The sequence below is a fragment of the Acanthochromis polyacanthus genome, chromosome 3 (assembly GCF_021347895.1).
Source record: "Acanthochromis polyacanthus isolate Apoly-LR-REF ecotype Palm Island chromosome 3, KAUST_Apoly_ChrSc, whole genome shotgun sequence".
NCBI classification, from domain to species: Eukaryota; Metazoa; Chordata; class Actinopteri; family Pomacentridae; genus Acanthochromis; species Acanthochromis polyacanthus.
Genome location: NC_067115.1, coordinates 660355 through 688167, shown reverse-complemented (window position 1 = coordinate 688167; position 27813 = coordinate 660355). Strand labels below are relative to the sequence as shown.

Sequence of the window (27813 nt, the reverse complement as noted above, 5' to 3'; positions counted from 1 at the left end):
CTATGTGGTTGTTTTGTGTCTCTATGTGGTTGTTTTGTGTCTATGTGGTCGTTTTGTGTGTCTATGTGGTCGTTTTGTGTGTCTATGTGGTTGTTTTGTGTCTCTTTGTGGTCGTTTTGTGTCTTTGTGGTCGTTTTGTGTCTATGTGGTCGTTTTGTGTCTATGTGGTCGTTTTGTGTCTCTTTGTTGTCGTTTTGTGTGTCTCTGTGGTTGTTTTGTGTCTCTATGTGGTCGTTTTGTGTCTTTGTGGTCGTTTTGTGTCTATGTGGTCGTTTTGTGTCTCTTTGTTGTCGTTTTGTGTCTCTGTGGTTGTTTTGTGTCTCTGTGGTCGTTTTGTGTCTCTGTGGTCGTTTTGTGTCTCTATGTGGTCGTTTTGTGTCTCTATGTGGTTGTTTTGTGTCTCTATGTGGTCGTTTTGTGTCTCTGTGGTTGTTTTGTGTCTCTCTGTGGTCGTTTTGTGTCTATGTGGTCGTTTTGTGTCTCTGTGGTTGTTTTGTGTCTCTATGTGGTCGTTTTGTGTCTCTGTGGTTGTTTTGTGTCTCTATGTGGTCGTTTTGTGTCTCTGTGGTTGTTTTGTGTCTCTATGTGGTCGTTTTGTGTCTCTGTGGTTGTTTTGTGTCTCTATGTGGTCGTTTTGTGTCTCTGTGGTCGTTTTGTGTCTCTGTGGTTGTTTTGTGTCTCTGTGGTCGTTTTGTGTCTCTGTGGTCGTTTTGTGTCTATGTGGTTGTTTTGTGTCTCTGTGGTCGTTTTGTGTCTCTGTGGTCGTTTTGTGTCTATGTGGTTGTTTTGTGTCTATGTGGTTGTTTTGTGTCTCTGTGGTCGTTTTGTGTCTATGTGGTCGTTTTGTGTCTATGTGGTCGTTTTGTGTCTCTGTGGTCGTTTTGTGTCTCTGTGGTTGTTTTGTGTCTCTGTGGTCGTTTTGTGTCTTTGTGGTCGTTTTGTGTCTATGTGGTTGTTTTGTGTCTCTGTGGTCGTTTTGTGTCTCTGTGGTCGTTTGTGTCTATGTGGTTGTTTTGTGTCTATGTGGTCGTTTTGTGTCTCTGTGGTTGTTTTGTGTCTCTGTGGTCGTTTTGTGTCTCTGTGGTCGTTTTGTGTCTTTGTGGTCGTTTTGTGTCTCTATGTGGTCGTTTTGTGTCTCTGTGGTTGTTTTGTGTCTCTATGTGGTCGTTTTGTGTCTCTGTGGTTGTTTTGTGTCTCTATGTGGTCGTTTTGTGTCTCTATGTGGTTGTTTTGTGTCTCTATGTGGTCGTTTTGTGTCTCTGTGGTTGTTTTGTGTCTCTCTGTGGTCGTTTGTGTCTATGTGGTCGTTTTGTGTCTCTGTGGTCGTTTTGTGTCTTTGTGGTCGTTTTGTGTCTATGTGGTTGTTTTGTGTCTTTGTGGTCGTTTTGTGTCTATGTGGTTGTTTTGTGTCTCTGTGGTTGTTTTGTGTCTCTATGTGGTCGTTTTGTGTCTCTGTGGTTGTTTTGTGTCTCTGTGGTTGTTTTGTGTCTCTGTGGTCGTTTTGTGTCTCTGTGGTCGTTTTGTGTGTCTCTGTGGTCGTTTTGCGTCTCTATGTGGTCGTTTTGCGTCTCTATGTGGTCGTTTTGTGTCTCTATGTGGTCGTTTTGTGTCTCTATGTGGTCGTTTTGTGTCTCTGTGGTTGTTTTGTGTCTCTATGTGGTTGCTTTGTGTCTCTATGTGGTTGTTTTGTGTCTCTATGTGGTTGTTTTGTGTCTCTATGTGGTTGTTTTGTGTCTCTATGTGGTCGTTTTGTGTGTCTCTGTGGTCGTTTTGTGTGTCTCTGTGGTCGTTTTGTGTCTCTATGTGGTTGTTTTGTGTCTCTGTGGTTGTTTTGTGTCTCTATGTGGTTGTTTTGTGTCTCTTTGTGGTCGTTTTGTGTCTTTGTGGTCGTTTTGTGTCTATGTGGTCGTTTTGTGTCTCTATGTGGTCGTTTTGTGTCTCTGTGGTTGTTTTGTGTGTCTCTGTGGTCGTTTTGCGTCTCTATGTGGTCGTTTTGTGTCTCTATGTGGTCGTTTTGTGTCTCTGTGGTTGTTTTGTGTCTCTATGTGGTTGTTTTGTGTCTCTATGTGGTTGTTTTGTGTCTCTATGTGGTCGTTTTGTGTGTCTCTGTGGTCGTTTTGTGTGTCTCTGTGGTCGTTTTGTGTCTCTATGTGGTCGTTTTGTGTCTCTGTGGTTGTTTTGTGTCTCTATGTGGTTGTTTTGTGTCTCTATGTGGTTGTTTTGTGTCTATGTGGTCGTTTTGTGTGTCTATGTGGTCGTTTTGTGTGTCTATGTGGTTGTTTTGTGTCTCTTTGTGGTCGTTTTGTGTCTTTGTGGTCGTTTTGTGTCTATGTGGTCGTTTTGTGTCTCTTTGTTGTCGTTTTGTGTGTCTCTGTGGTCGTTTTGTGTCTCTATGTGGTCGTTTTGTGTCTTTGTGGTCGTTTTGTGTCTATGTGGTCGTTTTGTGTCTCTTTGTTGTCGTTTTGTGTCTCTGTGGTTGTTTTGTGTCTCTGTGGTCGTTTTGTGTCTCTATGTGGTCGTTTTGTGTCTCTATGTGGTTGTTTTGTGTCTCTATGTGGTCGTTTTGTGTCTCTGTGGTTGTTTTGTGTCTCTCTGTGGTTGTTTTGTGTCTCTATGTGGTCGTTTTGTGTCTCTGTGGTTGTTTTGTGTCTCTATGTGGTCGTTTTGTGTCTCTGTGGTTGTTTTGTGTCTCTATGTGGTCGTTTTGTGTCTCTGTGGTTGTTTTGTGTCTCTATGTGGTCGTTTTGTGTCTCTGTGGTCGTTTTGTGTCTCTGTGGTTGTTTTGTGTCTCTGTGGTCGTTTTGTGTCTTTGTGGTCGTTTGTGTCTATGTGGTTGTTTTGTGTCTCTGTGGTCGTTTTGTGTCTCTGTGGTCGTTTTGTGTCTCTGTGGTTGTTTTGTGTCTCTGTGGTCGTTTTGTGTCTCTGTGGTCGTTTTGTGTCTATGTGGTTGTTTTGTGTCTCTGTGGTCGTTTTGTGTCTCTGTGGTCGTTTTGTGTCTATGTGGTTGTTTTGTGTCTATGTGGTCGTTTTGTGTCTCTGTGGTTGTTTTGTGTCTCTGTGGTCGTTTTGTGTCTATGTGGTTGTTTTGTGTCTCTGTGGTCGTTTTGTGTCTTTGTGGTCGTTTTGTGTCTTTGTGGTCGTTTTGTGTCTATGTGGTTGTTTTGTGTCTCTGTGGTCGTTTTGTGTCTCTGTGGTCGTTTTGTGTCTATGTGGTTGTTTTGTGTCTATGTGGTCGTTTTGTGTCTCTGTGGTTGTTTTGTGTCTCTGTGGTTGTTTTGTGTCTCTGTGGTCGTTTTGTGTCTTTGTGGTCGTTTTGTGTCTCTATGTGGTCGTTTTGTGTCTCTGTGGTTGTTTTGTGTCTCTATGTGGTCGTTTTGTGTCTCTGTGGTTGTTTTGTGTCTCTATGTGGTCGTTTTGTGTCTCTGTGGTTGTTTTGTGTCTCTATGTGGTCGTTTTGTGTCTCTATGTGGTCGTTTTGTGTCTCTGTGGTTGTTTTGTGTCTCTCTGTGGTCGTTTTGTGTCTATGTGGTCGTTTTGTGTCTCTGTGGTCGTTTTGTGTCTCTGTGGTTGTTTTGTGTCTCTATGTGGTCGTTTTGTGTCTCTGTGGTTGTTTTGTGTCTCTATGTGGTCGTTTTGTGTCTCTGTGGTCGTTTTGTGTCTCTGTGGTTGTTTTGTGTCTATGTGGTTGTTTTGTGTCTCTATGTGGTCGTTTTGTGTCTCTGTGGTTGTTTTGTGTCTATGTGGTCGTTTTGTGTCTATGTGGTTGTTTTGTGTCTCTATGTGGTCGTTTTGTGTCTATGTGGTCGTTTTGTGTCTATGTGGTTGTTTTGTGTCTCTATGTGGTCGTTTTGTGTCTCTGTGGTTGTTTTGTGTCTCTATGTGGTTGTTTTTAAGTGTTCTACTCTTTACAGTCCAATAATCAGTCATAAACTATTTAGATAATTAACTCAGTGCTTTGGTGTTTTCCCACGCATAAGTTCAGAGACTTGGTTTTGTATTTTACAGATTTCTTCTGACCGTGAACAGAAGCTGTCGTATGATGTCATCGTGTTTTTGTTGCAAAATGTGGATCAGAGTTTAATTAAATGTGGCAAAGAAACCAGAACATCTTGTCTGCAGAAGCTGAAATCAGAGAACTTAATGTTCATCATGTTTGTTTAAATAGATTCATTAACATCATCTGTGTGTTTCCATGGTAACCGGGTCACCATCTGAGACTCACTCTTTCTCGTGGTTGACGTCTCGCAGCCGTCGGCCGCTCAGATCTCTGCAGGCCTCGCGGTTGGTGGTCTTCTCTATCTGAGCGCCGAGAGCTCGCAGCATGGAGCCGAACCCTGGAACACATTTACCGTCAGCCTGGAGCTCAAACTGGACAGGACCGAAGCGGTCTATCTGCTGCACTCACCTCCCTTCCCTCCACAGAGCCGTGGTTCCAGGTGATAGACGGATCCATGCTGCAGAGGATCCTGGAGGTCCGACCGCCGGCCGTTTCTGACCACATAGAAATCCTGAGAGGAAAGGGTCAGAGTTATCGTCTCCTCAGGAGGTTCTCGGTCATCAGGTCCTGGAGATGGGAGGATTCAGGAGGAACCAGCTGGAGGTTCTGGAAGACATTTCTGGAAACGTCTTCCAGAACCTCCAGCTGGTTTCTACCATCTCCTCATCCTCTAGATGTTCTTCTATCTCCATGTCTATTGCATCGTGGTATTCATTTTGATATGTTTGCATTTGTGTGGTTTTTGTCTTGTTTTCTTTCTTGTTTTTGTTGCTTTCTTTCTTGCTTTTGTTGTTTTGTGTCAACAAACAGTCCTATAAACAATAAAATTGTCACTAGAAATGCACCATTTCCACTCATCACCTAAACTCAGTTATTTTATGTTGCTATGTTATGTTATTTGTTCTTATTACATAATGTTAAAGTTATTTTAGTATTTTTTTATATTTTTCTTGTTACATAATTTATGTTTATTACTTAATTTTCTATTTGTCTCGTACAAGAGGGTTCTGTAAAATACTGGAGCCACATTCCTTGTGTGTGCTCACAGACTTGGCAAATAAAAGCTGATTTATATTCTGAACCTTTATTGTTTCCCGCCTTAAAACATTAAACTGGAGCTTCAATAGATAGAAAGATACTTTATTAATCCCAAGGGAAATTTAAGTGTTCAGCAGCTTTCCTACAACAACATAAACTAGCAAAAGGCAGGTTAGTATATAAAACTATTCTAATTTTAATATCAACAAGATGACATGGTCATCAATACCCCCCCCACATGTGATGTCTATGAGTCTATATCCAAAATAGTGATCAAGGGCCATAACTCTGTTAAATATTATCGCACAGGTCTCATTTTCGAACTTGATCAAGGTGTCCATGGTGTGAAGCTGCACACTAAATTTTGTAATCCTAGCTGTAATAGTTTCTGAGAAAAGCTGTCCCCTTCATCTCGGACGGACGGAGGCCAAACCTATATCCCCTTTTCCACTTCGTGGAGGCGGGGATAATAAGGTGCTAAGTGAAATTAAAATCCAATATACACTACAAACACATTTCAAGACACAGAAGTATAAAAATTCAAGTGAATTCAGTGATAAAAGTGGCTCTGACAGGTAGTATGGAGCTACCTAAGGTACATGGACATTCTATAATAATAACCACATAGGTCTTACAGTTTTTTTATTTCTAACACGCATTGGTCCAAACTGAAGTCACATGTTCAAAACTCTTAACACGGTCTGCAAACAGCAGTCCATGTGGACCAAACTGTGAATCACTTTCACATAAAATGCATTCAGTGACCACAGCCACCACAATTCATCAACTCTTTTCTCAGTTTCTAGTTCACCTCCTGCAGAACACCAGACCTTTACAGGACATTTATTAAATGCTAACACACTGTGTTCAAAACAGTTAAAAACACAATCAGAACAGAATGATGGAAAAAACACGGAGAAATTCTGCTGCAGCCACATTGAAATCTGTGGAAAATCATTTCAAAATATTGACAATAAAATAAATAAAAGATGATGTCATTCCAAACACAGCTGAGTGTAGTTGTCAGCTGAAAACCGCTTCAGGTGATCTGTGTTTGGCCTCATCAGAAACCATGAAAAGGAGACAGAAAGGTTCTACCCACAATGCATCAGAGAAGACATCAGATAATGGATGGAAACATGAGGCCAAATGCAGACGACTGTGAATGTTACAGTTTACATGTTGTTGGTTTTTGACTTTTATCTCTTGATTTCTATTCTGTCCTCTGAATTCTGAATTCTACATTTTATTTTTGTTTACAGTAAACTTTTTATTTTTTGTGGTCCCAAAGTACCGATGCAAAGGCACAGAGAAAATACGTCAATGTTCTAGAAGTAAACTGCTGCATTCCTGATTCATTCTTGTTGCAAAAAAACCTACAATAATTTAGAAAACTCAAAGTGCAAAGATCTTATTTTATAATAAAATACTGATTTATCTAAAAAGAAATCATTCTAACTTGAAAGATCTCAATTCATTTCATGTAATGCTCTCTGTTAGTATTTTGTAGTTCAGCGTGCTCAGACTGACAGCGTTTGTTTCCAAAGTGAGACTATTTTCTAGTGCTGTGGTTGAATGAGCTTATTTTGAAACATGAATGAAGCGTTTTTTTGGTGAGAAACAGTTTTGGGGATGAGATGAACTGTTGAGCTGAGATGATGGAAATGCAGGCTGTTAACAGTTTTGAACATGAGACTTCAGTTTGGACCAATGCTTGTTAGCAACTGAAAAAAACTGTAATGTGATCATGACTGTGACTACGCCCGTCCAGTTCAACTCCAACACCGGTTTGTTTGTTAGCACCGTTAGCACCTCCGCTAGCACCGGGCCGTTACAAAACTAACACAAGAGCATTACAACCCGGGTTATCTCCCTGTCCCGCTTCATCCCGGTCTAAACATTCACCTGCTGCTGGACGAACCGGGTCAGAAGGTCTCCGACCACTGAACCGTCCGGGAACACGAAGCTGGAGCATCTGAAGCTCGGAGCGCTGACGGACACCTCCATGTTCTCAGGAACTGCTCACGGTACGCATGCGCGTCTCTTCACCAGCCAACTCGGGGGACGTCATCACATCCGGTTATTTATTTATTATTTATTTTTTATGTTTACGTAATATAAGATAGTCCTTTTTTCTCCCCACGCCAAGGGGAATTCACATGTCTGTTACTTTAAATGTTCACATTTTTGTTTTTATTCTAAGTTAATATTTTATGACGACGCTGTTGCTCTACCGGAAGTGACGGTTCGTCTTCTCACGGTGCTTTGACACAACATGGCGGCTGTGCTGCGGGTCGTGTCGGGTGTCCGGTTCGGAGCCCGATTCGCCACCTGTCGGCTCACTAGAAGCTCCTCTACCTCCGCCGCGGACCCGCCCAGGTCCGGCTTCGCTGCGGCCTTCGACCAGCAGTCGGAGCTCCGGCGGAAGGCGCAGAGCTCGGCGGCCGGTCTTCGGGTCTCCTCCGCCGGCCAGGACCAGACCTTCGCCTCGCTGCTGCGCCGGTCCCCGCTGGTCCAGATGGGTCCGGCCAAAGACAAGCTGGTGGTCGGGAGGATCGTCCACGTGGTGGGGGACGATATGTACGTGGACTTTGGCGGAAAGTTCCACTGCGTGTGTCGGCGGCCGGCGGCCGGAGGAGAGAAGTTGCAGCGGGGAACCAGAGTCCGTCTGCGGCTGCAGGACCTGGAGCTCACCGCCCGGTTCCTGGGGGCCGACACCGACACCACCCTGCTGGAGGCCCAGGCTGTGCTGCTGGGCCCGCTGGACGGACGGGAGCCACAGAACCGGGACTGAGACACGACTGTGGACCTCAGCCGGACTAAATGTTGGTTCTGGCAGCTGGACGAGCAGAACCTCAGCTGAACCTCAGTAGAACTCTGGAGCTGCTTCCATGAAACCTTGAAACTGATTCTGATGTAAACTGGAACCGGTTCTGTGTAAAAACTGTTCAAGTGAATGTTTAAATTAAATATACTTTACAGAATTAAACTGTCAACAGTGTTTGTGCTGGTTCTTCTACAAACCCGTTTAATTATAACCTTGCATAAAGGTTAATTAGAGGTTAGTTAAAGGTTATCTTTGGGGTTAATTTGATCCCATTCAGTGTTTATCATTCAAAAAATATTACTTTATGGCTTTTTTTACGTCATATTTCATGACTTCCTGATGATTTGACTAATGACCATAAAATGATCATGATGTTTTTTTTTTTTTTAAGTTATAGGCAGGTATGGTATTTGTTCTATGTGTTGAAGATGTTCTGCAGTGCTGGTGTTCCTCTGGAAGCTGTTCTGGAGAACTGGTCTATCTGGGACCAAACATCTCCACATGTGGTTCCGTAGAGTTGATCCGTAACGGGCTGGTGGAGAGAACAACTGTTCCACCAGTTCTTAGATTCTTCTCTTGGTGGGGAAACAGCTGGATTCATGAACTCCTGCCAGAACGAGGACATCTACTGGGCTTTTATCCAAACCAGTCCTCCATCTGCCTCTAGCAGACAGGATCCCGTTCAACAATGTAAAGATCATCTGGTTCCAGCCATGTTGAAGACATCTAGTCATCCTTAGAGGTCTTACAACACCATCGATTGGGATGACAGATTTAGAGGGGAAGTCCTGGACAGAGCTCACCTGGAGCTCCACTGGCTGGTTCATGAAGAATCAGGTTCTTCGCCAACATCATCCATATGGTTCATCCTGAGTCATCAAAGTGCTCCCAAAGTAGAAACGATCTGGATGAAAGGTTTTAGAGATTGACTCGAAAACTGAGAGTCTGACCTGATGGTAGCGCCAGAGGAACGGTCAGGATTCATTATCAGGTGTTGTTTATATCGTCAACAGATAAAGTTCCTGAAACAAGAACTGTCAACACGTTTATGGACGCAAATATCCCTAAAATGTGTTGATAATCATAGATGGGGTAATTTTTTTATCAACCTTTACTTAACTTTTATTAACCTTTAAACTTTTAATTAACCTTTAATGAACCAGGTGAGGTGTGGGCCCCTGGGGGCCCCTCAGGTGAGCAGAAACAATCAGCTGATCAGTTTTTTCCTTTAATGAGCTCAAACATCTTCAATCAGCAGCTTCAGTACTCAGATACTATCAGTAGTAATAGATTACTCAGATACAGTCAATAGTAATAGATTATTAAGATCAATCGATCAGCTGTTTGTCAATCGACTAATCAGTGATGTTTAATAAAAACAGCCTGAGTTCTAAATAATCAGCGAAAATGGTTGGAAAGAAATAAAAAGGAGACCAGAACCAGAACCATGTGATCTGGTCTAAAATGTTTCCGTCCATCGGTTGAAAGTTAAAAACCTTCAACCACAGAAACAATCTCACTTTATATTGACTCCCACTGCAAACAAACAAACAAACAAACAAACAAACATGGAGTCAGGGGTCAGATTGAGGTTCTTCTAAAGTAAAGGACTAAGTGGACCTCAGCGGGTTGGACGTAGAACCAGAACAGCTTGACTTTTGCCAAACAACAGTCAATAATCAATAGAATCAATAATTAATAGAATCAGTAATCAATAGAACCAATAAAGTTGATCTGAAGACAACCACAGGGGTGAGTTCAGCTCCAGAAGGTTCTATCAGTGGTTCTATCAATACTATGTGGGTTATATGTGAGTACTTGTACAGAGCAGTACTTCTGGAACATGCAGTAAATGTGAGGAAGCACTCAGTAGAACGTAGGATTATACAGGATTACTATGGTTACAGTTCTGGAGCAGAGAGGCTGGAAGACTGAAGTACAGTAATACTGCAGTACTATATTAGTACTATGGTAGTATTGTAGTACTAGTACTGTAGTACTATTGTAGTAATACTATGGTAGTAGTACTATGGTAGTAGTACTGCAGCAGGAGGAACAGCAGGTCGGTCGTCGGTTCTTCTGTTGACGATCTTTGAAGCTTCACTGGTTCAACCACACATCGTCATACAGAGCCACTGAGGAAACAAAACACACACACAACCGTCAACACAACACACACACTGAGACCATCTCTGACGTCTACAGTCTCTGAACTTCCTGTCATCAGCTGGTGTGGTTTTACCTCTCCGATGTTCATCTCCACTGATCCCGTCACGTCTTTGTCCAGCTCCTGGAAGGCCTCTGAAAACACACAACCGTCAACACAACCGGACAAACACACAAACACACAACCGTCCCCTCAGGTGTGTCCACGTACTGAACATGGCCTCCAGCTTGACCAGGCAGCAGGTGAAGTTGTCGAAGTCGATGATCTCGTTGTCAGCGTATCGGGCCACCAGCATCTGGTACAGTTTGTTGTTCAGCTTGAAGCCTGCAACAGAGTCGGGGTCAGACTGAGCATGCTCAGAAACCACACGCCATCCAGAAACACGACTTACCGCCGTTTTCCAACGCCAGCCGCATCTCGTAGGAGTTCATGCAGCCGGATTTATCCAGATCAAACTCCCGGAAGATTCCCTGGAAGAGAGAGATGAACCCTCAGAACATGATCCATTTCTCCTCACTGGTCCACAGCTGCTGATGTTTTGTGTCTTGCTTCCATTTCTCCTGGTGATGGGAGGAGCTTCAGAAGGTTCTGGAAGACATTTCTAGAAACGTCTTCCAGAACCTCTAGTTGGTTTCTCCTAAAGCTCCTACCATCTCATCCTGTAGATGTTCTTGAGGTGTTTCCTACCAGCCACTTCCTGATCTTGTTCCAGAGGATCTGGAACTCCAGCAGACCGAGTCGAGCGCTGCCGTCTTTCTGAGCCGCAGTCAAAGTTAAAACCTGAACTCTAGTTTCTGTCAGACTCACTGGAACAGCTTGAATCATCCTCGTCTGGTTTCACTCACAAACATCTGAATCATTTCTATCTCTGGATTATATTTCGTCACCTTTACCTGAAACCAGGTGAGTTCATCCACCTGGACTGGTTCCTCTGAGTTTTTTAAACATCTAAAGCAGGAGAATGTCAATAAAGTTAAAACCTCATAGAAACTAGACTCAGATCAGTGATGTTCTACGAGACAGAGACCCGGTCAGGATACGTCCATGAGGCTGACCATGGTTCTACAGGACTCCATACTGAAACCATCCGTCTGAAGGTCTCTGTCTGCAAAGAAGAAGAAGGAGATCACAGATGGAGTCTCTTCTCTGCTGGATCAAATCTGCAGACTAAACCCATAGATCTTCCATGTTGCAGGCCAGAACCAGTGGAACCAGAACAGACGTGGGTTCTTCAGGACATCTGAGGACCTGAAATCAACACTCACGTTTGGAGACGACTCTGTTGAGGATGGTCCTCAGCTCTCTCACTGAGATCTCCATGTCCTGAGGAGAGAAACCCAATCAGCACAGCATGGAGGAGACAGAGACAGGAGACAGGTTCTGTGTTCTGGACTCACATCTCCAGACAGCTGGGAGAACATGGACCTGAATGAGTCATCGATGTCGCTCTCTGAGATGTCCTCCTGCAGACAAGAAAAAGAAAGATCAGTTTTATTAGTTTAGGTGTCTTTACATTCAGGTCTGCTGGAACGTCCAGAACACAAGAAGAAGAAAACATCTTCTGAAGTTCATCAGAACATCCTGGTTCTCTACGACTGCCCAACATCTGGAGACTACAGAGATGAACGCCTACAGCTGGAGACATGTTGGACAGGACAGTAAATAAATAAGATCTCTCTGGTTGTTCTAACTCAACAGAACACATCTGAGTTCTCCGTTCTGCTTCCAGAGAATAAACCAGAAATGAGACATCAGCAGAACGTTCAGACCAACTAAAGAACACAACAGTAAAAGTAAAAGTAAAAGTTCTCACGTCTTGGTCCAGGTTGGCCACCACGCAGTCATCCATCTCCCTGCACAGATTCACACGTTACTGACGGAACCTCAGAGTTCTCTATTGACTAGAACATGTTCTCAGACTCACTCGGTCTCCGACTGCTTCTCGGTAAAGACCCTCAGGACGAAGTCGGCCTCCTTGGAGGGCTCGAAGGTGGACGGGACGATCAGGTACTCTCCTGGTGGGAGGCGGAGCCTGGCGCTCACCTCTCTCAGGTTGATGAAGGTCTCAGACCGAGCGCAGGATGAGTGGCGCAGGAAGAAGTCCTTCTTCAGGTGGACACTGGGAGAACCATGGAACTGATGGACGGACGGACGGCGTTACCACAGAACCACCAGACATACAGCTAGGTTTGATTCAGACAGACTCACCTCAGCAGGAACCTGTGGAAGAAACACGACAGGAAACGTCACAAACCTAGTGGAGAACCGTCTGCTCAGAGCTCCAAGTTCTACTGACGGTTCCTCACATGTTCCTCACATGTTCTTCTGCAGTCAGAGAGGGTTGGAGGCACAACGGAAGCACCGAGCCTGAGGTGGTCACTAAGGTGTCTGAGGTGGTTACTAAGGTTACTGAGGTGGTTACTACGGTCACTAAGGTGTCTGAGGTGGTTACTATGGTTACTAAGGTGTCTGAGGTGGTTACTACGGTCACTAAGGTGTCTGAGGTGGTTACTACGGTTACTAAGGTGTCTGAGGTGGTTGCTATGGAGACAGTGTGTGTCTGTGGTGTCTGCTGGACCAATCAGGAGGCAGCATGGCAGTGACCTCGTAGATGGCGAATCCGATGGTGTGCATGTCGTGTCCGTGGCGACGGTAGCGCCGGCGGTCCTTCTGCATCAGAGCCACCAGAAAGCTGCATGACGCCTCGTCGTCCTCGGGGTCGTCGTCCTCCTCCAGCAGGCAGATCTTATACTGGGGGTTAATCCAGAAGGTGTCTGCAGGGACCGGCAGAAGCATCATGGGACACGTAGTCATCAACAGAGACCTGCTAGCATGCTAACATTAGCTAAAACATCAATGTGCCCTACTGGGGTGGTTCCTGCTAGATGCTAACTAGCTGCTAACTCACTAGGGTGGTTACTGCTAAATGCTAATGCTAAATAGCTGCTAACTCACTGGGGTGGTTCCTGCTGAATGCTAACTTGCTGCTAACTCACTGCAGTGGTTCCTGCTGGATGCTAACTAGCTGCTAACTCACTGCAGTGGTTCCTGCTGGATGCTAACTAGCTGTTAACTCACTGAGGTGAATCCTGTCGGATGCTAACAAGCTGCTAACCCACTGCAGTGGTTCCTGCTGGATGCTAACGAGCTGCTAACTTACTGGGGTGGTTCCTGCTGGATGCTAACTAGCTGCTGACTCACTGCAGTGGTTCCTGCTGGATGCTAACTAGCTGCTAACTCACTGCAGTGGTTCCTGCTGAATGCTAACTAGCTGCTAACTCACTGCAGTGGTTCCTGCTGAACACTAACGAGCTGCTAACTCACTGGGGTGGTTCCTGCTGGATGCTAACTAGCTGCTAACTCACTGCAGTGGTTCCTGCTGGATGCTAACTAGCTGTTAACTCACTGCAGTGGTTCCTGCTGAACACTAACGAGCTGTTAATTCACTGGGGTGGTACCTGCTGGATGCTAACAAGCTGCTAACTGGCAGGTCTCCCTGCATGTACAGTCAAACCTCTACAGATAATCCAGAATGCAGTAGCACATCGGGTCTTCAACCAGCCCAAAAGAGCTCATGTCACTCCCTTCACTGGCTTCCAGTTGCAGCCAGAATCAAGTTCAAAACTCTCCTCCTGGCTTACAAAACATTTACAAGAACGGCCCCAGCCTACCTGGATTCCCTGATCCAGGTCTACTCCCCTTCACACCCACTTCGCTCTGCATGTGAGAGACGCCTGGTGCTTCCAGCCCACCACGGCTCGATATCTCTAGCCAGACTCTTCTTCTCTGTTGTTTCCAAATGGTGGAACAATCTACCAAACTGTGCGTTCTGCTGAGTCCCTTTCTACTTTTAAGAGACAATTGAAGACTCAATTGTTTAGAGAACACCTTGGCACTTAATCTGACTCCACCTTAGGGGTAGAATTAGTCAGGTGGTCCAAAACCCAGCACTTATTTAGCGCTGACAAAGTTTTAAAAAAAAAAGGGGGGGGGGGGGGGGTTTGGCAATTCTTCTGCAACTTGATGACAACACCTTTGACCAATCGCACTTAAAGCACTTTTGCACTTACTACAGGTTTTTCCTTATGTCTGAATTCTTGCTAGTGTTGTACGTCGCTTTGGACAAAAGCGTCTGCTAAATGAAATTGTAGATTGTAGATTGTAGATTGCTAACTCCCAAAGGTGGTTCCTGCTGTATGCTAACAAGATGCTAACCCACTGCAGTGTTTCCTGCTGGATGCTAATGAGCTGCTAATTCACTGGGGTGGTTCCTGCTGAATGCTAATGAGCTGCTAACTCACTGCAGTGGTTCCTGCTGGATGCTAATGAGCTGCTAATTCACTGGGGTGGTTCCTGCTGAATGCTAACGAGCTGCTAACTCACTGGGGTGATTCCTGCTGGATGCTAATGAGCTGCTAACTCTCTGGGGTGGTTCCTGCTGAATGCTAACGAGCTGCTAACTCACTGGGGTGATTCCTGCTGGATGCTAAGGAGCTGCTAACTCACTGGGGTGGTTCCTGCTGAATGCTAACGAGCTGCTAACTCACTGAGGTGAATACTGTTGGATGATAACAAGCTGCTAACCCACTGCAGTGGTTCCTGCTGGATGCTAACGAGCTGCTAACTTACTGGGGTGGTTCCTGCTGGATGCTAATTAGCTGTAAACTCACTGCAGTGGTTCCTGCTGAACGCTAACGAGCTGCTAACTCACTGGGGTGGTTCCTGCTGGATGCTAACTAGCTGCTGACTCACTGCAGTGGTTCCTGCTGGATGCTAACTAGCTGCTAACTCACTGCAGTGGTTCCTGCTGAATGCTAACTAGCTGCTAACTCACTGCAGTGGTTCCTGCTGAACGCTAACGAGCTGCTAACTCACTGGGGTGGTTCCTGCTGGATGCTAACTAGCTGCTGACTCACTGCAGTGGTTCCTGCTGGATGCTAACTAGCTGCTAACTCACTGCAGTGGTTCCTGCTGAATGCTAACTAGCTGCTAACTCACTGCAGTGGTTCCTGCTGAACGCTAACGAGCTGCTAACTCACTGGGGTGGTTCCTGCTGGATGCTAACTAGCTGCTAACTCACTGCAGTGGTTCCTGCTGGATGCTAACTAGCTGTTAACTCACTGCAGTGGTTCCTACTGAACACTAACGAGCTGCTAATTCACTGGGGTGGTTCCTGCTGGATGCTAACAAGCTGCTAACTCACTGGGGTGGTTCCTGCTGGATGCTAACTAGCTGCTAACTCACTGGAGTGGTTCCTGCTGGATGCTAACTAGCTGTTAACTCACTGCAGTGGTTCCTGCTGGATGCTAACTAGCTGCTAATTCACTGGGGTGGTCCCTGCTGAATGCTAATGAGCTGCTAACTCACTGGGGTGGTTCCTGCAGCCCCCCGCCGTGCTGCCCCGTCTCCAGCTGCCCTCGAACATGGTGGTGGTCCAGAAGCTGGTGTGGTCCAGGCTCAGGGCGTCTGGGGTCAGGTTACAGATCTCCAGCCGCGAGAACTGACGCAGAAACTCCTCAAAGGACATCCTGACACACAGACGGAACTTACTACCTTCATCCTGGAGAACCCGGCTCCACCCTAAAGAACCACCTACCAGAACTCTCCGTCCTCCATCTTACACAGCATCTCGTCCTTCTCTGCGGAGTCCACGGCGTTCCACTCTGAGGAGCTGAAACAATGAGGATTAGGTGAGGACCTGCTCAGGTGTGCTAACAGCTAAAGGTACAGCAGCACTGACTTGTCACTCCAGGCACCGGTCCACTCCACCTGGCCCCACGGGTTCCTGATCCGGATCAGACGCTGCGCTTGGCCGCGGTAGTCCACCTGCAGGAGACAGGAGAGACAGGAGGACATCTGAGACTTACCTGCAGCTCACCTGTCTGCTCCTCTACCTGCAGCTCACCTGTTTGAGGCCTGTCACTGAGTAGGCGTGTCCTTTCACCAGCTTCTTAAAGGTCACCGCCTCCATGTCGAAGGCACTGCTGATCTGAGGACGGAAAACAGAATTATTATTATTACTGTTGTTGTTGCTATTACTATCATGATTATCATTATTATTATTATTGTTATTATTATCATTATTAGCAGAATGTCTGAGTGTTTGCTGACGTCAATGGAGCATCCCAGCAGCGATCCTCTCTGCAGAGCCTTCAGGATGATCCGGTGGAGGTCTCTGGGAGCCTTCTTCAGCTCGTACATCTCCGACACACCGCCGGTGAAGTCCTCGAACGCCTCGGTGGTGGAGCCTCCAGACAGAGATTCATAGGAGCCATTCAGCCTGAGAACACGAAGAACACCCGGTAGAACCTCAGCAGAACAACAGAACCGACCTGCTGGAGGAGGTTCTTACTTGGCGTAGGCCTTCTCCAGCAGGGCGCTCCAGAACTCTGAGCCTTCAGCCGAGTGGACGAACATCAGCTCTCCGTCTTTAACCGGCAGCCGGTCGTCGATCACCACGTCCACCCACTCACCAAACTGCCAGAACTACAGACAGACGGGTTAGAGACAGACAGGTTAGAGACAGACAGACAGGTTAGAGACAGACAGACAGACAGACAGACAGACAGACAGACAGACAGACAGACAGACAGATCAGAGACAGACAGACAGGTTAGAGACAGACAGACAGACAGACAGACAGACAGACAGACAGACAGACAGACAGACAGACAGACAGGTCAGAGACAGACAGGTTAGAGACAGACAGACGGGTTAGAGACAGACAGACAGGTTAGAGACAGACAGACAGACAGACAGGTCAGAGACAGACAGACGGGTTAGAGACAGACAGATCGACTAAATAACAAGCAGTAGGGTCAGCTGACCTGGCTCTGATTGGCTCTCACAGAAACACCTGAACACATCGTTACACAGGTGAGTGGGCGTGACCTCCTGACAGATGCAGTCTCACCTGGAAGTGGAAGATGCCGGCGTACTGGTAGGTGAAGTTCTGACCATGGGGAACCACACGATGGAGCAGGTGTTCGTTCAGAGTCAGAGAACCAATTGCAGCCAGGAGCCAGCAGTCACCTGGAATAAGACCACACCTGATAGGTCACCTATCATTTTCAGTTAACCTCCTCTTTGTGGAAACACTGCCTGCAGTTCACCTGAAAACTGATCCCAGCTGGTTTTGTATTTTCTAAAACGATGTGTAGAATAAAACTAATTTCTATGAAATATATAGACTCGTTACCTTGATAGTCTTTAGGGATGTTTCAATGCTAAGCTAAATGCTAACAATGTCAACAACACCATCAGCTGAGTCCATTATCCTGATGGTTTCTGGGAACACACTAATGCTAAGCTAAACGCTAACAACAACAACATAATCAGCAACAAAATCAGCTGAGTCCATTATCCTGATGGTCCCAGGGGATACAATAATGCTAAGCTAAACGCTAACAACAACAACAAAATCAGCTGCCTCCATCATCTTGATGGTCCCAGGGGATACACTAATGCTAAGCTAACGACATCAACATCAAAACATTAGCCTGCTAATGTTCCGGCTGTTGGAGTTTCCATCCATCAGACGTCTGTTTGGGGATCAATAAGGTGACTGATCGGTGGGTTGGCATGTTGCCTTCAGGTGCTGCTGTTTACCTCCTTTATTCAGGGAACATGTTTATGAAAGTAAAACTGATTTCCAATGAAACTGAAGTAATAAAAGCAGATTATATAGAATTATTATATAGAACTGAGACTAGAGAGAGCTTTAAGTCCCCATGAAGGTTTTCCTCTTTTATTTAATCACAACTTCTGAATTTAACAACACCATGAAGATTAAAGAAGACTGAAGATCAGTCTGGAAGATACAAGAACATTTAAAGTTCCTGAAGATCTCTGAGTCCAGTTAAATCCATCATTAAGAAATGGAAGGAAGATGGAACTAGGGCTGCAGCTAACCTAAGCCTCGAGTAATCGTCTGAGCACGATACGTCCTCAAAAGCGGAAGTAAGCGCGCAATGCAACAGAGATCACCATCCGACTGGAGCGCGGAACACCGACGGACATCGGTGCATGTATTACGTATGCACGATGCAGCGTCGATGTCCGCGTTTAGATACAGCTGTATAGTAAACGCTGACATACACACGTGGACAAAATTGTTGGTACCCCTCAGTTAAAGAAGGAAAAACCCACAATTCTCACTGAAATCACTTGAAACTCACAAAAGTAACAATAAATAAAAATTTATTGAAAATTAAATAATCAAAATCAGCCATCACTTTTGAATTGTTGATTAACATAATTATTTAAAAAAACAAACTAATGAAATAGGGCTGGACAAAAATGATGGTACCCATAACTTAATATTTTGTTGCACAACCTTTTGAGGCAATCACTGCAATTAAACGATTTCTGTATTTGTCAATGAGCGTTCTGCAGCTGTCAACAGGTATTTTGGCCCACTCCTCATGAGCAAACAGCTCCAGTTGTCTCAGGTTTGATGGGTGTCTTCTCCAAATGGCATGTTTCAGCTCCTTCCACATATGTTCAATGGGATTCACATCTGGGCTCATAGAAGGCCACTTTAGAATAGTCCAACGCTTTTCTCTCAGCCATTCTTGGGTGTTTTTGGCTGTGTGTTTTGGATCGTTGTCCTGTTGGAAGACCCATGACCTGCGACTGAGACCAAGCTTTCTGACACTAGGCAGCACATTTCTCTCCAGAATGCCTTGATAGTCTTCAGATTTCATCGTACCTTGCACACTTTCAAGACACCCTGTGCCAGATGCAGCAAAGCAGCCCCAAAACATTACTGAGCCTCCTCCATGTTTCACCGTAGGGACAGTGTTCTTTTCTTCGTATGCTTGGTTTTTGAGTCTATGAACATAGAGTTGATGTGCCTTACCAAAAAGCTCCAGTTTGGTCTCATCTGTCCAAAGGACATTCTCCCAGAAGCTTTGTGGCTTGTCAACATGCATTTTTGCAAATTCCAGTCTGGCTTTTTTATGAGTTTTTTTCAGCAGTGGTGTCCTCCTTGGTCGTCTCCCATGAAGTCCACTTTGGCTCAAACAACGACGAATGGTGCGATCTGACACTGATGTACCTTGGCCTTGGAGTTGACCTTTAATTTCTTTGGAGGTTGCTCTGGGCTCTTTGGATACAATTCCAACGATCCGTCTCTTCAATTTGTCATCAGTTTTCCTCTTGCGGCCACGTCCAGGGAGGTTGGCTACTGTCCCGTGGGTCTTGAACTTCTGAATAATATGAGCCACTGTTGTCACAGGAACTTCAAGCTGTTTAGAGATGGTCTTATAGCCTTTACCTTTAAGATGTTTGTCTATCATTTTTTTTCGGATGTCCTGGGACAATTCTCTCCTTCGCTTTCTGTTGTCCATGTTCAGTGTGGTACACACCTTTTCACCAAACAGCAGGGTGACTACTTGTCTCCCTTTAAATAGGCAGACTGACTGATTATGAGTTTGGAAACACCTGTGATGTCAATTAAATGACACACCTGAGTTAATCATGTCACTCTGGTCAAATAGTTTTCAATCTTTTATAGAGGTACCATCATTTTTGTCCAGGCCTGTTTCATTAGTTTGTTTTTTTAAATAATTATGTTAATCAACAATTCAAAAGTAATGGCTGATTTTGATTATTTAATTTTCAATAAATTTTTATTTATTGTTACTTTTGTGAGTTTCAAGTGATTTCAGTGAGAATTGTGGGTTTTTCCTTCTTTAACTGAGGGGTACCAACAATTTTGTCCACGTGTGTAGATCGCGGATGTCCGTGCTGCATCGTGCATACATAATATATGCACAATGCAGCGCCGATGCGCCCATGTTCCGCGCTCCGGTCGGATGGTGATCTCTGTTGCATTGCGCGCTCACTTCCACTTTTGATGACGTATCGTGCTCAGACGATTACTCGACGCTTCGTTAGCTGCAGCCCTAGGTGGAACATGAATAAATCTGACTAAAGCAGGACATCCTCAAGACCTGAGAGACCAGAGAGGGAGGCCACCAAGACTATGGCTGTGTCCAAAATGGCATACTAACGTACTACATACTACATACTCAATGAGTATATACTGTATACTACGTACTATAAGTATGATTAGAATGCCGACCCTTCACACTGTAGTATACTACTACGTTTCCCATAATGCAAAAACCGGAAGTACGGCTATCAAATATCTCGGCTGAATGCCGGCTTCAGGTCGATTTTACGCTAACAAACAGTCGCATAATTAATGTGGTAATTTCAAGCCGGCACTCCTCATGCAGTTATTAGCCAGATTATGCGAATCGTTTCAATTGTAACTGCAGGCTACTGGAGGTAGCTGCTACTTGTTCTGTATGCAAAGCGAGCTGCTGCAACTAGCTGCTAGCATTCAGTAGCACGTTGTGAGGCGTCTGACAAATTTAAAACGTTGGTCAGAAAACGCCGATTTCTCAGATCTGTGGGGTGATGAGGATGACTACTTAACCACATAAAATAAAAATCGCCCCAGTCTGGCCACAGATCCCACGGAGGCTTGCATTTCGGTGGATAGCTCGCAAAGCATTATGGGGCGGTTGAGTATGACTAGTGTGGTCACCGTGCATACTTAAAAACTTTCCAGATATAGTATACATCCGGGTATTTCTCGCGTACTCAGTCTATTCATACTATCTAATGTGAACGCACTACATACTTATTTTGACGTCACACTTAGTATGAGTAGTACGTTAGTATGCGATTTCGGACACAGCCTATGACTCCTCTGAAGGAGAAAGAGACTAGAGAGGGAGGCCAGAATGAAGCTCTTTTGTCCATCAGAGTAGATGATGAAGCACGGTGGTGGCATCATGGTTAGAGCGCTGCTGTTCCTAATAAAGTGAATGTTTACTCGCCCGTCAGCTGGTCTCCATAGCAACAGTTGCCAGGGAGGTTCCCCTCAGAAGGAGGTCACATGACTCACCCAGAGCTCCCTGACAGATGTCGGTCCTGGTGGCTCCGCCCACAATGAACTGAGGGTCCGCTGTCATCTCCTGGAACAGCCAATCAGATGCATTCATAGTTAATCATATCAATATTCATAATTAATCACATTAATATTTACAATTAGACATTTTAATTTTTATAATTCATGATCCTGTCACAGTGTTCCAGCCAATAACAGGCCTGGATCCATCAGGACTGGTTCTGGTTCTGGTTCTGGTTCTGGTTCTTACCGTGGGTCTCTTCCACTCCACCCCTTTGGTTTTGGCGGTAAAAGGTCCGAGTTCTTTGAAGCCCAGAGAGGACGGTTCTGCGGGGAACATAGGATCCTCAAACAGGGACCTGTTCTGCAGACACTCCTCCTTCAGGGCCTGGAAATCCTGGTTCATGGACCGGATGGCCTGCTGGACCGAGCCCAGACCGCCAACTCGGTCCCGGGCCTTCTGGATCTGCATCGATGGGCCTCCAAACATCCTGGACCACGACAGACAGAACCATCAGCAGGCGTTTATGAGTTTAAACCTCATTAACTCTTAACCTAATCCAGTTTGAACTGGTTTAAACCAGATTAAACCGGTTTAAACTGGAATAAATGAGGATTTATAAACTACAAACATGTCAGATTAGAAGAGCTGCTTGTTTTCATGAATAAAAGTGTTTTATTTTTTTATTTTTCCAGTTAAACTGTGAGTTCACTGTGATAAAATAAGTTCACATCTTTCTGTCTGTGATGTTTAAACAGAGTAAAGATGTGAAATCTGTCGACACGCAGCAGAAACCAGCCAGGTTCTGTTTGTGATGATCTGAGCTGACTCAGCACTGGAGCTGCTCCAAACACCTCACTGGGTTCACTGGAATCTGACTGGAAACTAATTGGACCTTTATGGATTCTAACTGGAATCTAACTGGAAACTGATGGACTCCCCTGGACTCTCAGTGGACTGTAACTGGACCGACTGGTTTCAGTCTGAGAGCCACCAGACTCTCTGAACATTGCTGATGTTGTTCATCGACCGGCGTTTTAAACTAAGAGTTTAAATCAATAAAATATTAAAGTGGAAACTGCAGATGGCTGCAGGAGAACCAGCAGAACCACAGTCCACTGGAGTCACAGACATTCAGGACAAACTGGTTCTGTTTTCTAGAGTCACTTTAGAACCACATCCTGTAAGAACACTGGATGGATCCAGCTAAAACCAGTAAACCTTTAACAGGACCAGTTCAACCAGTCAGAGGTCCCAGTAAAGAACAGAAGACCTGTTGAGGTTAAAGGTTTTAGATTCACACTGAACTCTGGAGGCTGCAGCTGATCCTGGATCGGTTCTTTAACAAGCTAAAAAAGTTTAACATCAGACAGAACCTGAAGAAGAACCAGCAGAACCTGAAGCAGAACCAACAGAACCTGAAGCAGAACAACAGAACCTGAAGCAGAACAACAGTCAGAACACCTGAAGTCACGGAGCAGCAGCCCTGCGCTGATTGGTCAACAGACACGATGACGTAATCAGATTTCTGCTGAATCAACATGAAATCAGCTGATTAGAATGACACAGAGTTACACAGAGAACGGCCCTGTTCAGCACAGTCCGGTCCACAGACTCACCTGCTGGTCGGTGCTACGGGTCTCGGTTCTGGTCCTGGACCCTCTGATGCCGGTCCTGGATGCTGCTGAGGATGTTTCTCTGCAGCACGAGCTCCGCCCGGAGGGAGGGGCGAGGCCGAGGCAGCGTCACCACCGGGGGTCGGGGCCACAGAGCAGGCACGTGACGGTCACATGATCAAACATTTAGAGTTAATTAAACTCCACAGATTTAATTAAAAGATCGATAAATTGATCAGTAAAATATTCAACATGTTTTATTGTTTTTATTATTATTAAAGGTTCCTGTTTATCTTTATTTACCACCTAATTATTTTAAGTAACTAGTTAATGACGTCACATTAATTAGTCAGCTAGTTAATTACGTCATATGAATTAGCTAACTAGTTAATTAGTCATTTTATCCACATTATAAATAAACAGAACCGAGCTGCTGTCAAAATAAAATATTTTAGAGTATTTCCTGTAGGATCTAAAAACACACCTGAAGCTCTGAAACATTTTAAACTTTCATTTTTCTGTTTTTTAAAAATAAAATATTGAATTCTTGATGTCACTTAACATATCTTATAGATTTAATACTGAAGTAGAGCAGCAGGCTTTTACTTTGAGATAAATCTCTGAAAACTGTCTGTGAAGGTTCTCATTCATCCAGGTCATCTTAAGGTGAAGGCTTTAGTTCAGGCAACTGGACTTATTCTTTAGACTGGTTCCATTTCCCAGAAAAGGGCTTATTTTAAGAGTGTAAGGCATTTCTCTTCAGCAACATTCTATTGACTGTTCTTGAAGGATTTGGGTATGCTGAATCCATTTTTGGAATATGACAGATGAATTTTTGTGTTGTTTGTGAGTTATAGCTAAATATTCAAAATGGCGGCTGTGCGAACAATAAGGCTTTATTACAACAATAATGATTCAAGAACCACTCATTAATTCAGCAATTTTCAGTAAAATTATTCACATCCAAACAAAAACACACATATTGCCTTGAAATAGCTATAGGTCCATACTTAAACTGAAAGCTCAACACAATGGCAAAAACTAAATGTACATTTTAAAAAAAGATGCTCATTACAGTCATTACCGTTTGTCTTGAACAGTTATTTCACCAAAACATGTAAAATTAATTGCTCATGCATTCATTTTTACCCATGCTGCATTTACATGCATCAGTACATGAAAGGTTTGCAGTCTTGCACTTTGCCCTACTGCATTGTGTTGTGCAGCTGCAGCAGATCAGTGCTCTGCAGGACTCTGGAACTGAGGGTAGTGACATCAGGACTGGAACCAGGACGCCACATTCAATTTTCCATCCCATGGTCTCTGGTGGAGATAGCACAGAGTGCCCTGCTCCACAGGGCGGCTGTGGCTCAGGTGGGTCGTCCAATGATCAAAGGGTCCGCAGTTCGATTCCCGCTCTCGCCTAGTCATGTGCTGCATGCCGAAGTTTCCTTGGGCAAGATTCTGAACCCCGAATTGCCTACCAGTGACTGTTCCACTGGTGTATGAATGTATACTGACCGATGTTGCAGGTTGATTAGCAACCTGCACCTTAGTGTGTGTGTGTCTGGGTGAATGGGAACAATTGTTGTAAAAGCGCTTTGAGTACTCTGATGAGTAGAAAAGCGCTATATAAGAGCAAGTCCATTTTAATGTCAGCTTGTAGCCACACTGATGTCTGAAGATGTGCTGGCCTTATGTGAAAAGAAAGGGCATCCTGTGTTGGGGGCAGGGTTTCCAGAGGGCGGGCTCGAGCAAAGAGTACAGATCTGAAATCGTCCACCCAAGGAAGGGTGTCTGCTTGGTACACTTTGCAGACAAAGGCCTCTGCATCAGCACAAGTTTGTTCTGTCAGATTACCTTTGCCCAGAGCTGACAGGAGTGCATGGTGTTCTTTGAAGATGTTCCAGCATGATTTCTGCAGTGTTTGGTCCAAGCAGGTTGCTTTCAATCCACGCTTCCAGAAGGCCAGATGACTATACATGCTTCCCAATGACTTCAAGGAATTTCATGGCCATATGGAGACCCCCTAATCTAACAACCAAAAAGTCTTGATACTCTGCCTTGGCCCATTTCAGTTCCATGAGCCTCCAGTATAATCCTCCATCAACAGTCATGACAACGTAGTGCTGGCCGAGCTGACTGGCTACTTGCTTACAATGCAAGACAACGGTGTGTAGTGTGTCAAGGTCATGAGCTGGAGCTTGAACAGTTGGTAAATAGCCAACACTAGTGAGTTCTGGAGACACACCAATAGCACTGTTGACCTGATTGAAGTATGTCCATCCCCTCTCAGAGCAGTCTTGTTCTTGCCGTTTGACAAAAAAATGCCATGTCCTTCACTGCAGCTAGATGCGCTTGATTGCATTTCTTCGTAGACTGATGAAACCACTCTTTTTCAGCAACTGTTTTGGGCTTTGCAATTCCCTCAGTCACACCAGTAGGTATGATGTCTTCCATGGCATCAGGAACATCAAGAGTCGTTTCCTGTGAGGGTTCCACATCATCTAAGCCCATATCAGCCTCTGGGCCTCTTTGCAATGCCGCAACTTGAGTAGCATGAAAACTGTTTTTTCTGTCAAAGTTGGAGTCGTTGATATCGATGCTGTCACATGTGAAATGCACAAACCTGCCCGGTACCAAATTTGGTGGTACAACAGCACCAGTCTCAGGATCTATTGCTTCCAGGGTTTTCTTTGCCAAAGCAGTATCCACCTGCAGGATATTCTTGTAATGGGGGATATGTCCCACATTGTGAAAGAGAACACAGAGCTCTTTTGATCTTTTGCTTGGTGCAGGGAACTCCCTAGCCCAATGTGTTTTGAGATTAAGTTCTTGCCGCCAGAGACATTGTAGACAAGATCCTGTCCAATGCTAAGGATACATCTTTGGATTTTTATTTTTTTTTCTGTTTATTTGAAAAAGGACAGCATGCAGTTACATTAAAAAGATGGCTGCACCAGATTCAGCATCATGCTAATTTCCATCTGTAGTCCTTGGTCCATAAAAACAAACATTCCTATTTAAATTCTGGTAGATTCTGGCATCTTTTTCACTGGGGTCTTCATCTGCAACCTCGTGATCTTCTTCTAGCAAAGTGGTGCACTAAACATCAATCTCAGAAACATGAACAGGGATTCAGGAAGTGATAATATCATCTTGTCCTCACTGACATCCAAGCTTTAGCAAACTGGATGTGACAGTATGTCAGAGCGGAGCTTCATTGCAACGTGGATCATCTCAAAAAATTCATCAGTGGCCCTGTACTTGGGGATCTGGAAGATGTCACCTTCATCAGAAATCAACTTTGACAATGGAATATCTCCGTATCCTGTAGGAACAAGCAAGGTCTGTCTTTCAGGTTGTTGTAGTGCAACACAGTTGTAAAAGCCACAGATGTGAAAGTAGAGTTTGCTTTTGAAAGTGCTGCACCTGCTGATGAACGACTGAGGTATTGTCTCTCCCGTTTCTTCCACCAGTTCACAGTAGTAGTTCCATACCTCTGATAAATCAAGAACTTTGTTCTTTCCTTGCTGCATCCTTCAGCTCTGAAATCAGCCATTCCATAGCCACGCCTGCTTCTTCATCAGCCGACTCTTTTGTTTTTGCTGTTCGCTACAGGAATTTCTTGTAGCAATTCAAATGGTATTTTCCTTCTGATGCAATAAGGTCAAAAACTCCAGAGAGTCTTACATGAATTACTGGGTCAAATTTAGAGGCCTCTAGAATACGCTTGCTTGTGTTGAAAGTGGCCACATTATGCAATGTCTCTGTAACTTTTTAATTCTGGCAGAGCATGCACAGTTTCCAGTTCATTGGAGCTACAGAACTTCTCAGCATTGAAGACTTCCTTGGCGTTTTCTCTACAGGTGTTTGGGTCTGACTTGTTGAAGGCTGGTTAGAAGAAGCAGTCTGTGATCTTCTGGCAAGTCTGGATAAGTGTTGTTTGCTGGTAAATGTGGTGTAACAACTTCAGCGATAGATGATTGTGCCACCTGTCTCTGTCCCACCAAAAATTTTGCAGTTGAGAGTGTGGGGTGCTGGGATATGTAGTGTTTGTCTACGTTCAGTCATAAATAAGTGCAGCCAGACAGCTTTAAATAAATGTTGCAAAATTGCAACCCACGATTGCTAAATCATTGTGAGCAACCGTTGTTACTTACAATGAACTGTTAACAATGCTTGTACGACAGCACCTATTTCCCGCCAGAGCTCCCTCAGATCTTTTCCTATTATTGATGTTGCATGGATACATATTTTTTTTTATGATAATTTTACATTTTTGGACTACCACACACAAAAACATTATGTATGTATATCATAATACCATTGGGTGCTAAAGTTGCATTTCATCTGTCGGCCATGCTTTTACGTCTGTTGCCAAGGGCAACTGAGGCAAAATTTAGCTTGTCATATTCATGAAATCAGTTAAGCATACCGTAAACATTAAAAAAATGCAACATGACATAAGCTGAAGAGAAATGCCTTGGGGTGTCTACTTTCTAGAAAATGGAACCAGTCTATCTTGTGATTCTGAAGATGTTTCGCCTCTCATCCGAGAGGAAAGAAATTTTTCAACAATTCACACCTTTCCCCAGGTGAGCTAACGACTCACATGATGATGAGTCACAGGTAGGAGGCGACTCATTGGACCGTTAAATCAACGACTCTCACCAGGCCCCCCTCTATTAGCATATTAATACCTCACTGGATTCAACACCTGTTGCTGAAAGATTTCTTTAGTCTTTCAGCAGATACCATCAGCCTTAGCCCACCTTCACCTCCAGTGGTTAAATACCTGGAACTCTCCAAACTAATTTTAGAACTGAAGAAGCTGCTCGGATGAGAGACGAAACGTCTTCAAGATCACAAGAATAAGTCCAGTTGCCTGAACTAAACCCTTCCCCTTCTCTGAAGACTGCTTCCTCTCAGGTAACTGATTTGACTATTTAAGCCTCACCTGTGTGACATCACAACCATGTGACCTGTTTTCTGCTGTTTGAAGTGTTTCTCTGTAAATCAGATTTACTTCCTCCCAGCGTTCTGTGTAGAACCGTTCCTCTGGGAAAGTTCTGCTGGAGTTCTTCAGATCCAGGAGGTGTTTGAAAAGAATAAGAACCCTGAAGAACGTCTGACGGACTAAAGGTCATTTAGAGTCTGAGTTCCACCAGCAGAACTCTGCTTTAGACCCGGTTAGAGCTGTGTTCTGTCCTGTTCTCCTGTGTTCTGCCGTAGAACGTATT

The 27813-nt window shown here is 44.6% G+C and overlaps 3 protein-coding genes across 3 annotated transcripts; 1 reads left to right on the top strand and 2 right to left on the bottom strand.

The window, feature by feature from the left end:
- Window positions 1-2597: 2597 nt before the first annotated feature.
- sde2 (SDE2 telomere maintenance homolog (S. pombe)) lies at window positions 2598-7092 on the bottom strand. Its single transcript, XM_051946353.1, has 3 exons — window positions 6941-7092; window positions 4406-4508; window positions 2598-4334 (listed from the first exon to the last, which is right to left on the bottom strand). Exons 1-3 carry the CDS (start codon window positions 7040-7042, stop codon window positions 4219-4221), a joined length of 321 nt encoding a protein of 106 aa, XP_051802313.1. The 5' UTR covers window positions 7043-7092; the 3' UTR covers window positions 2598-4218.
- Window positions 7093-7276: 184 nt separating this feature from the next.
- mrps28 (mitochondrial ribosomal protein S28) lies at window positions 7277-8031 on the top strand. Its single transcript, XM_022220951.2, has one exon. The coding sequence runs from the start codon at window positions 7311-7313 to the stop codon at window positions 7827-7829; it is 519 nt and encodes a 172-aa protein (XP_022076643.1). The 5' UTR covers window positions 7277-7310; the 3' UTR covers window positions 7830-8031.
- A 1046-nt stretch (window positions 8032-9077) lies between these two features.
- LOC110970654 (calpain-1 catalytic subunit-like) lies at window positions 9078-22717 on the bottom strand. The gene is made up of 22 exons (XM_051946354.1): window positions 22574-22717; window positions 21204-21444; window positions 20951-21020; window positions 16943-17061; window positions 16382-16515; window positions 16141-16309; window positions 15935-16018; window positions 15770-15855; window positions 15626-15700; window positions 15397-15557; window positions 12634-12803; window positions 12238-12249; window positions 11954-12165; window positions 11843-11882; window positions 11427-11492; window positions 11295-11352; window positions 11070-11134; window positions 10717-10785; window positions 10421-10499; window positions 10240-10353; window positions 10105-10163; window positions 9078-9997 (listed from the first exon to the last, which is right to left on the bottom strand). Exons 2-22 carry the CDS (start codon window positions 21441-21443, stop codon window positions 9971-9973), a joined length of 2109 nt encoding a protein of 702 aa, XP_051802314.1. The 5' UTR covers window position 21444; window positions 22574-22717; the 3' UTR covers window positions 9078-9970.
- Between the last annotated feature and the right edge of the window lie 5096 nt (window positions 22718-27813).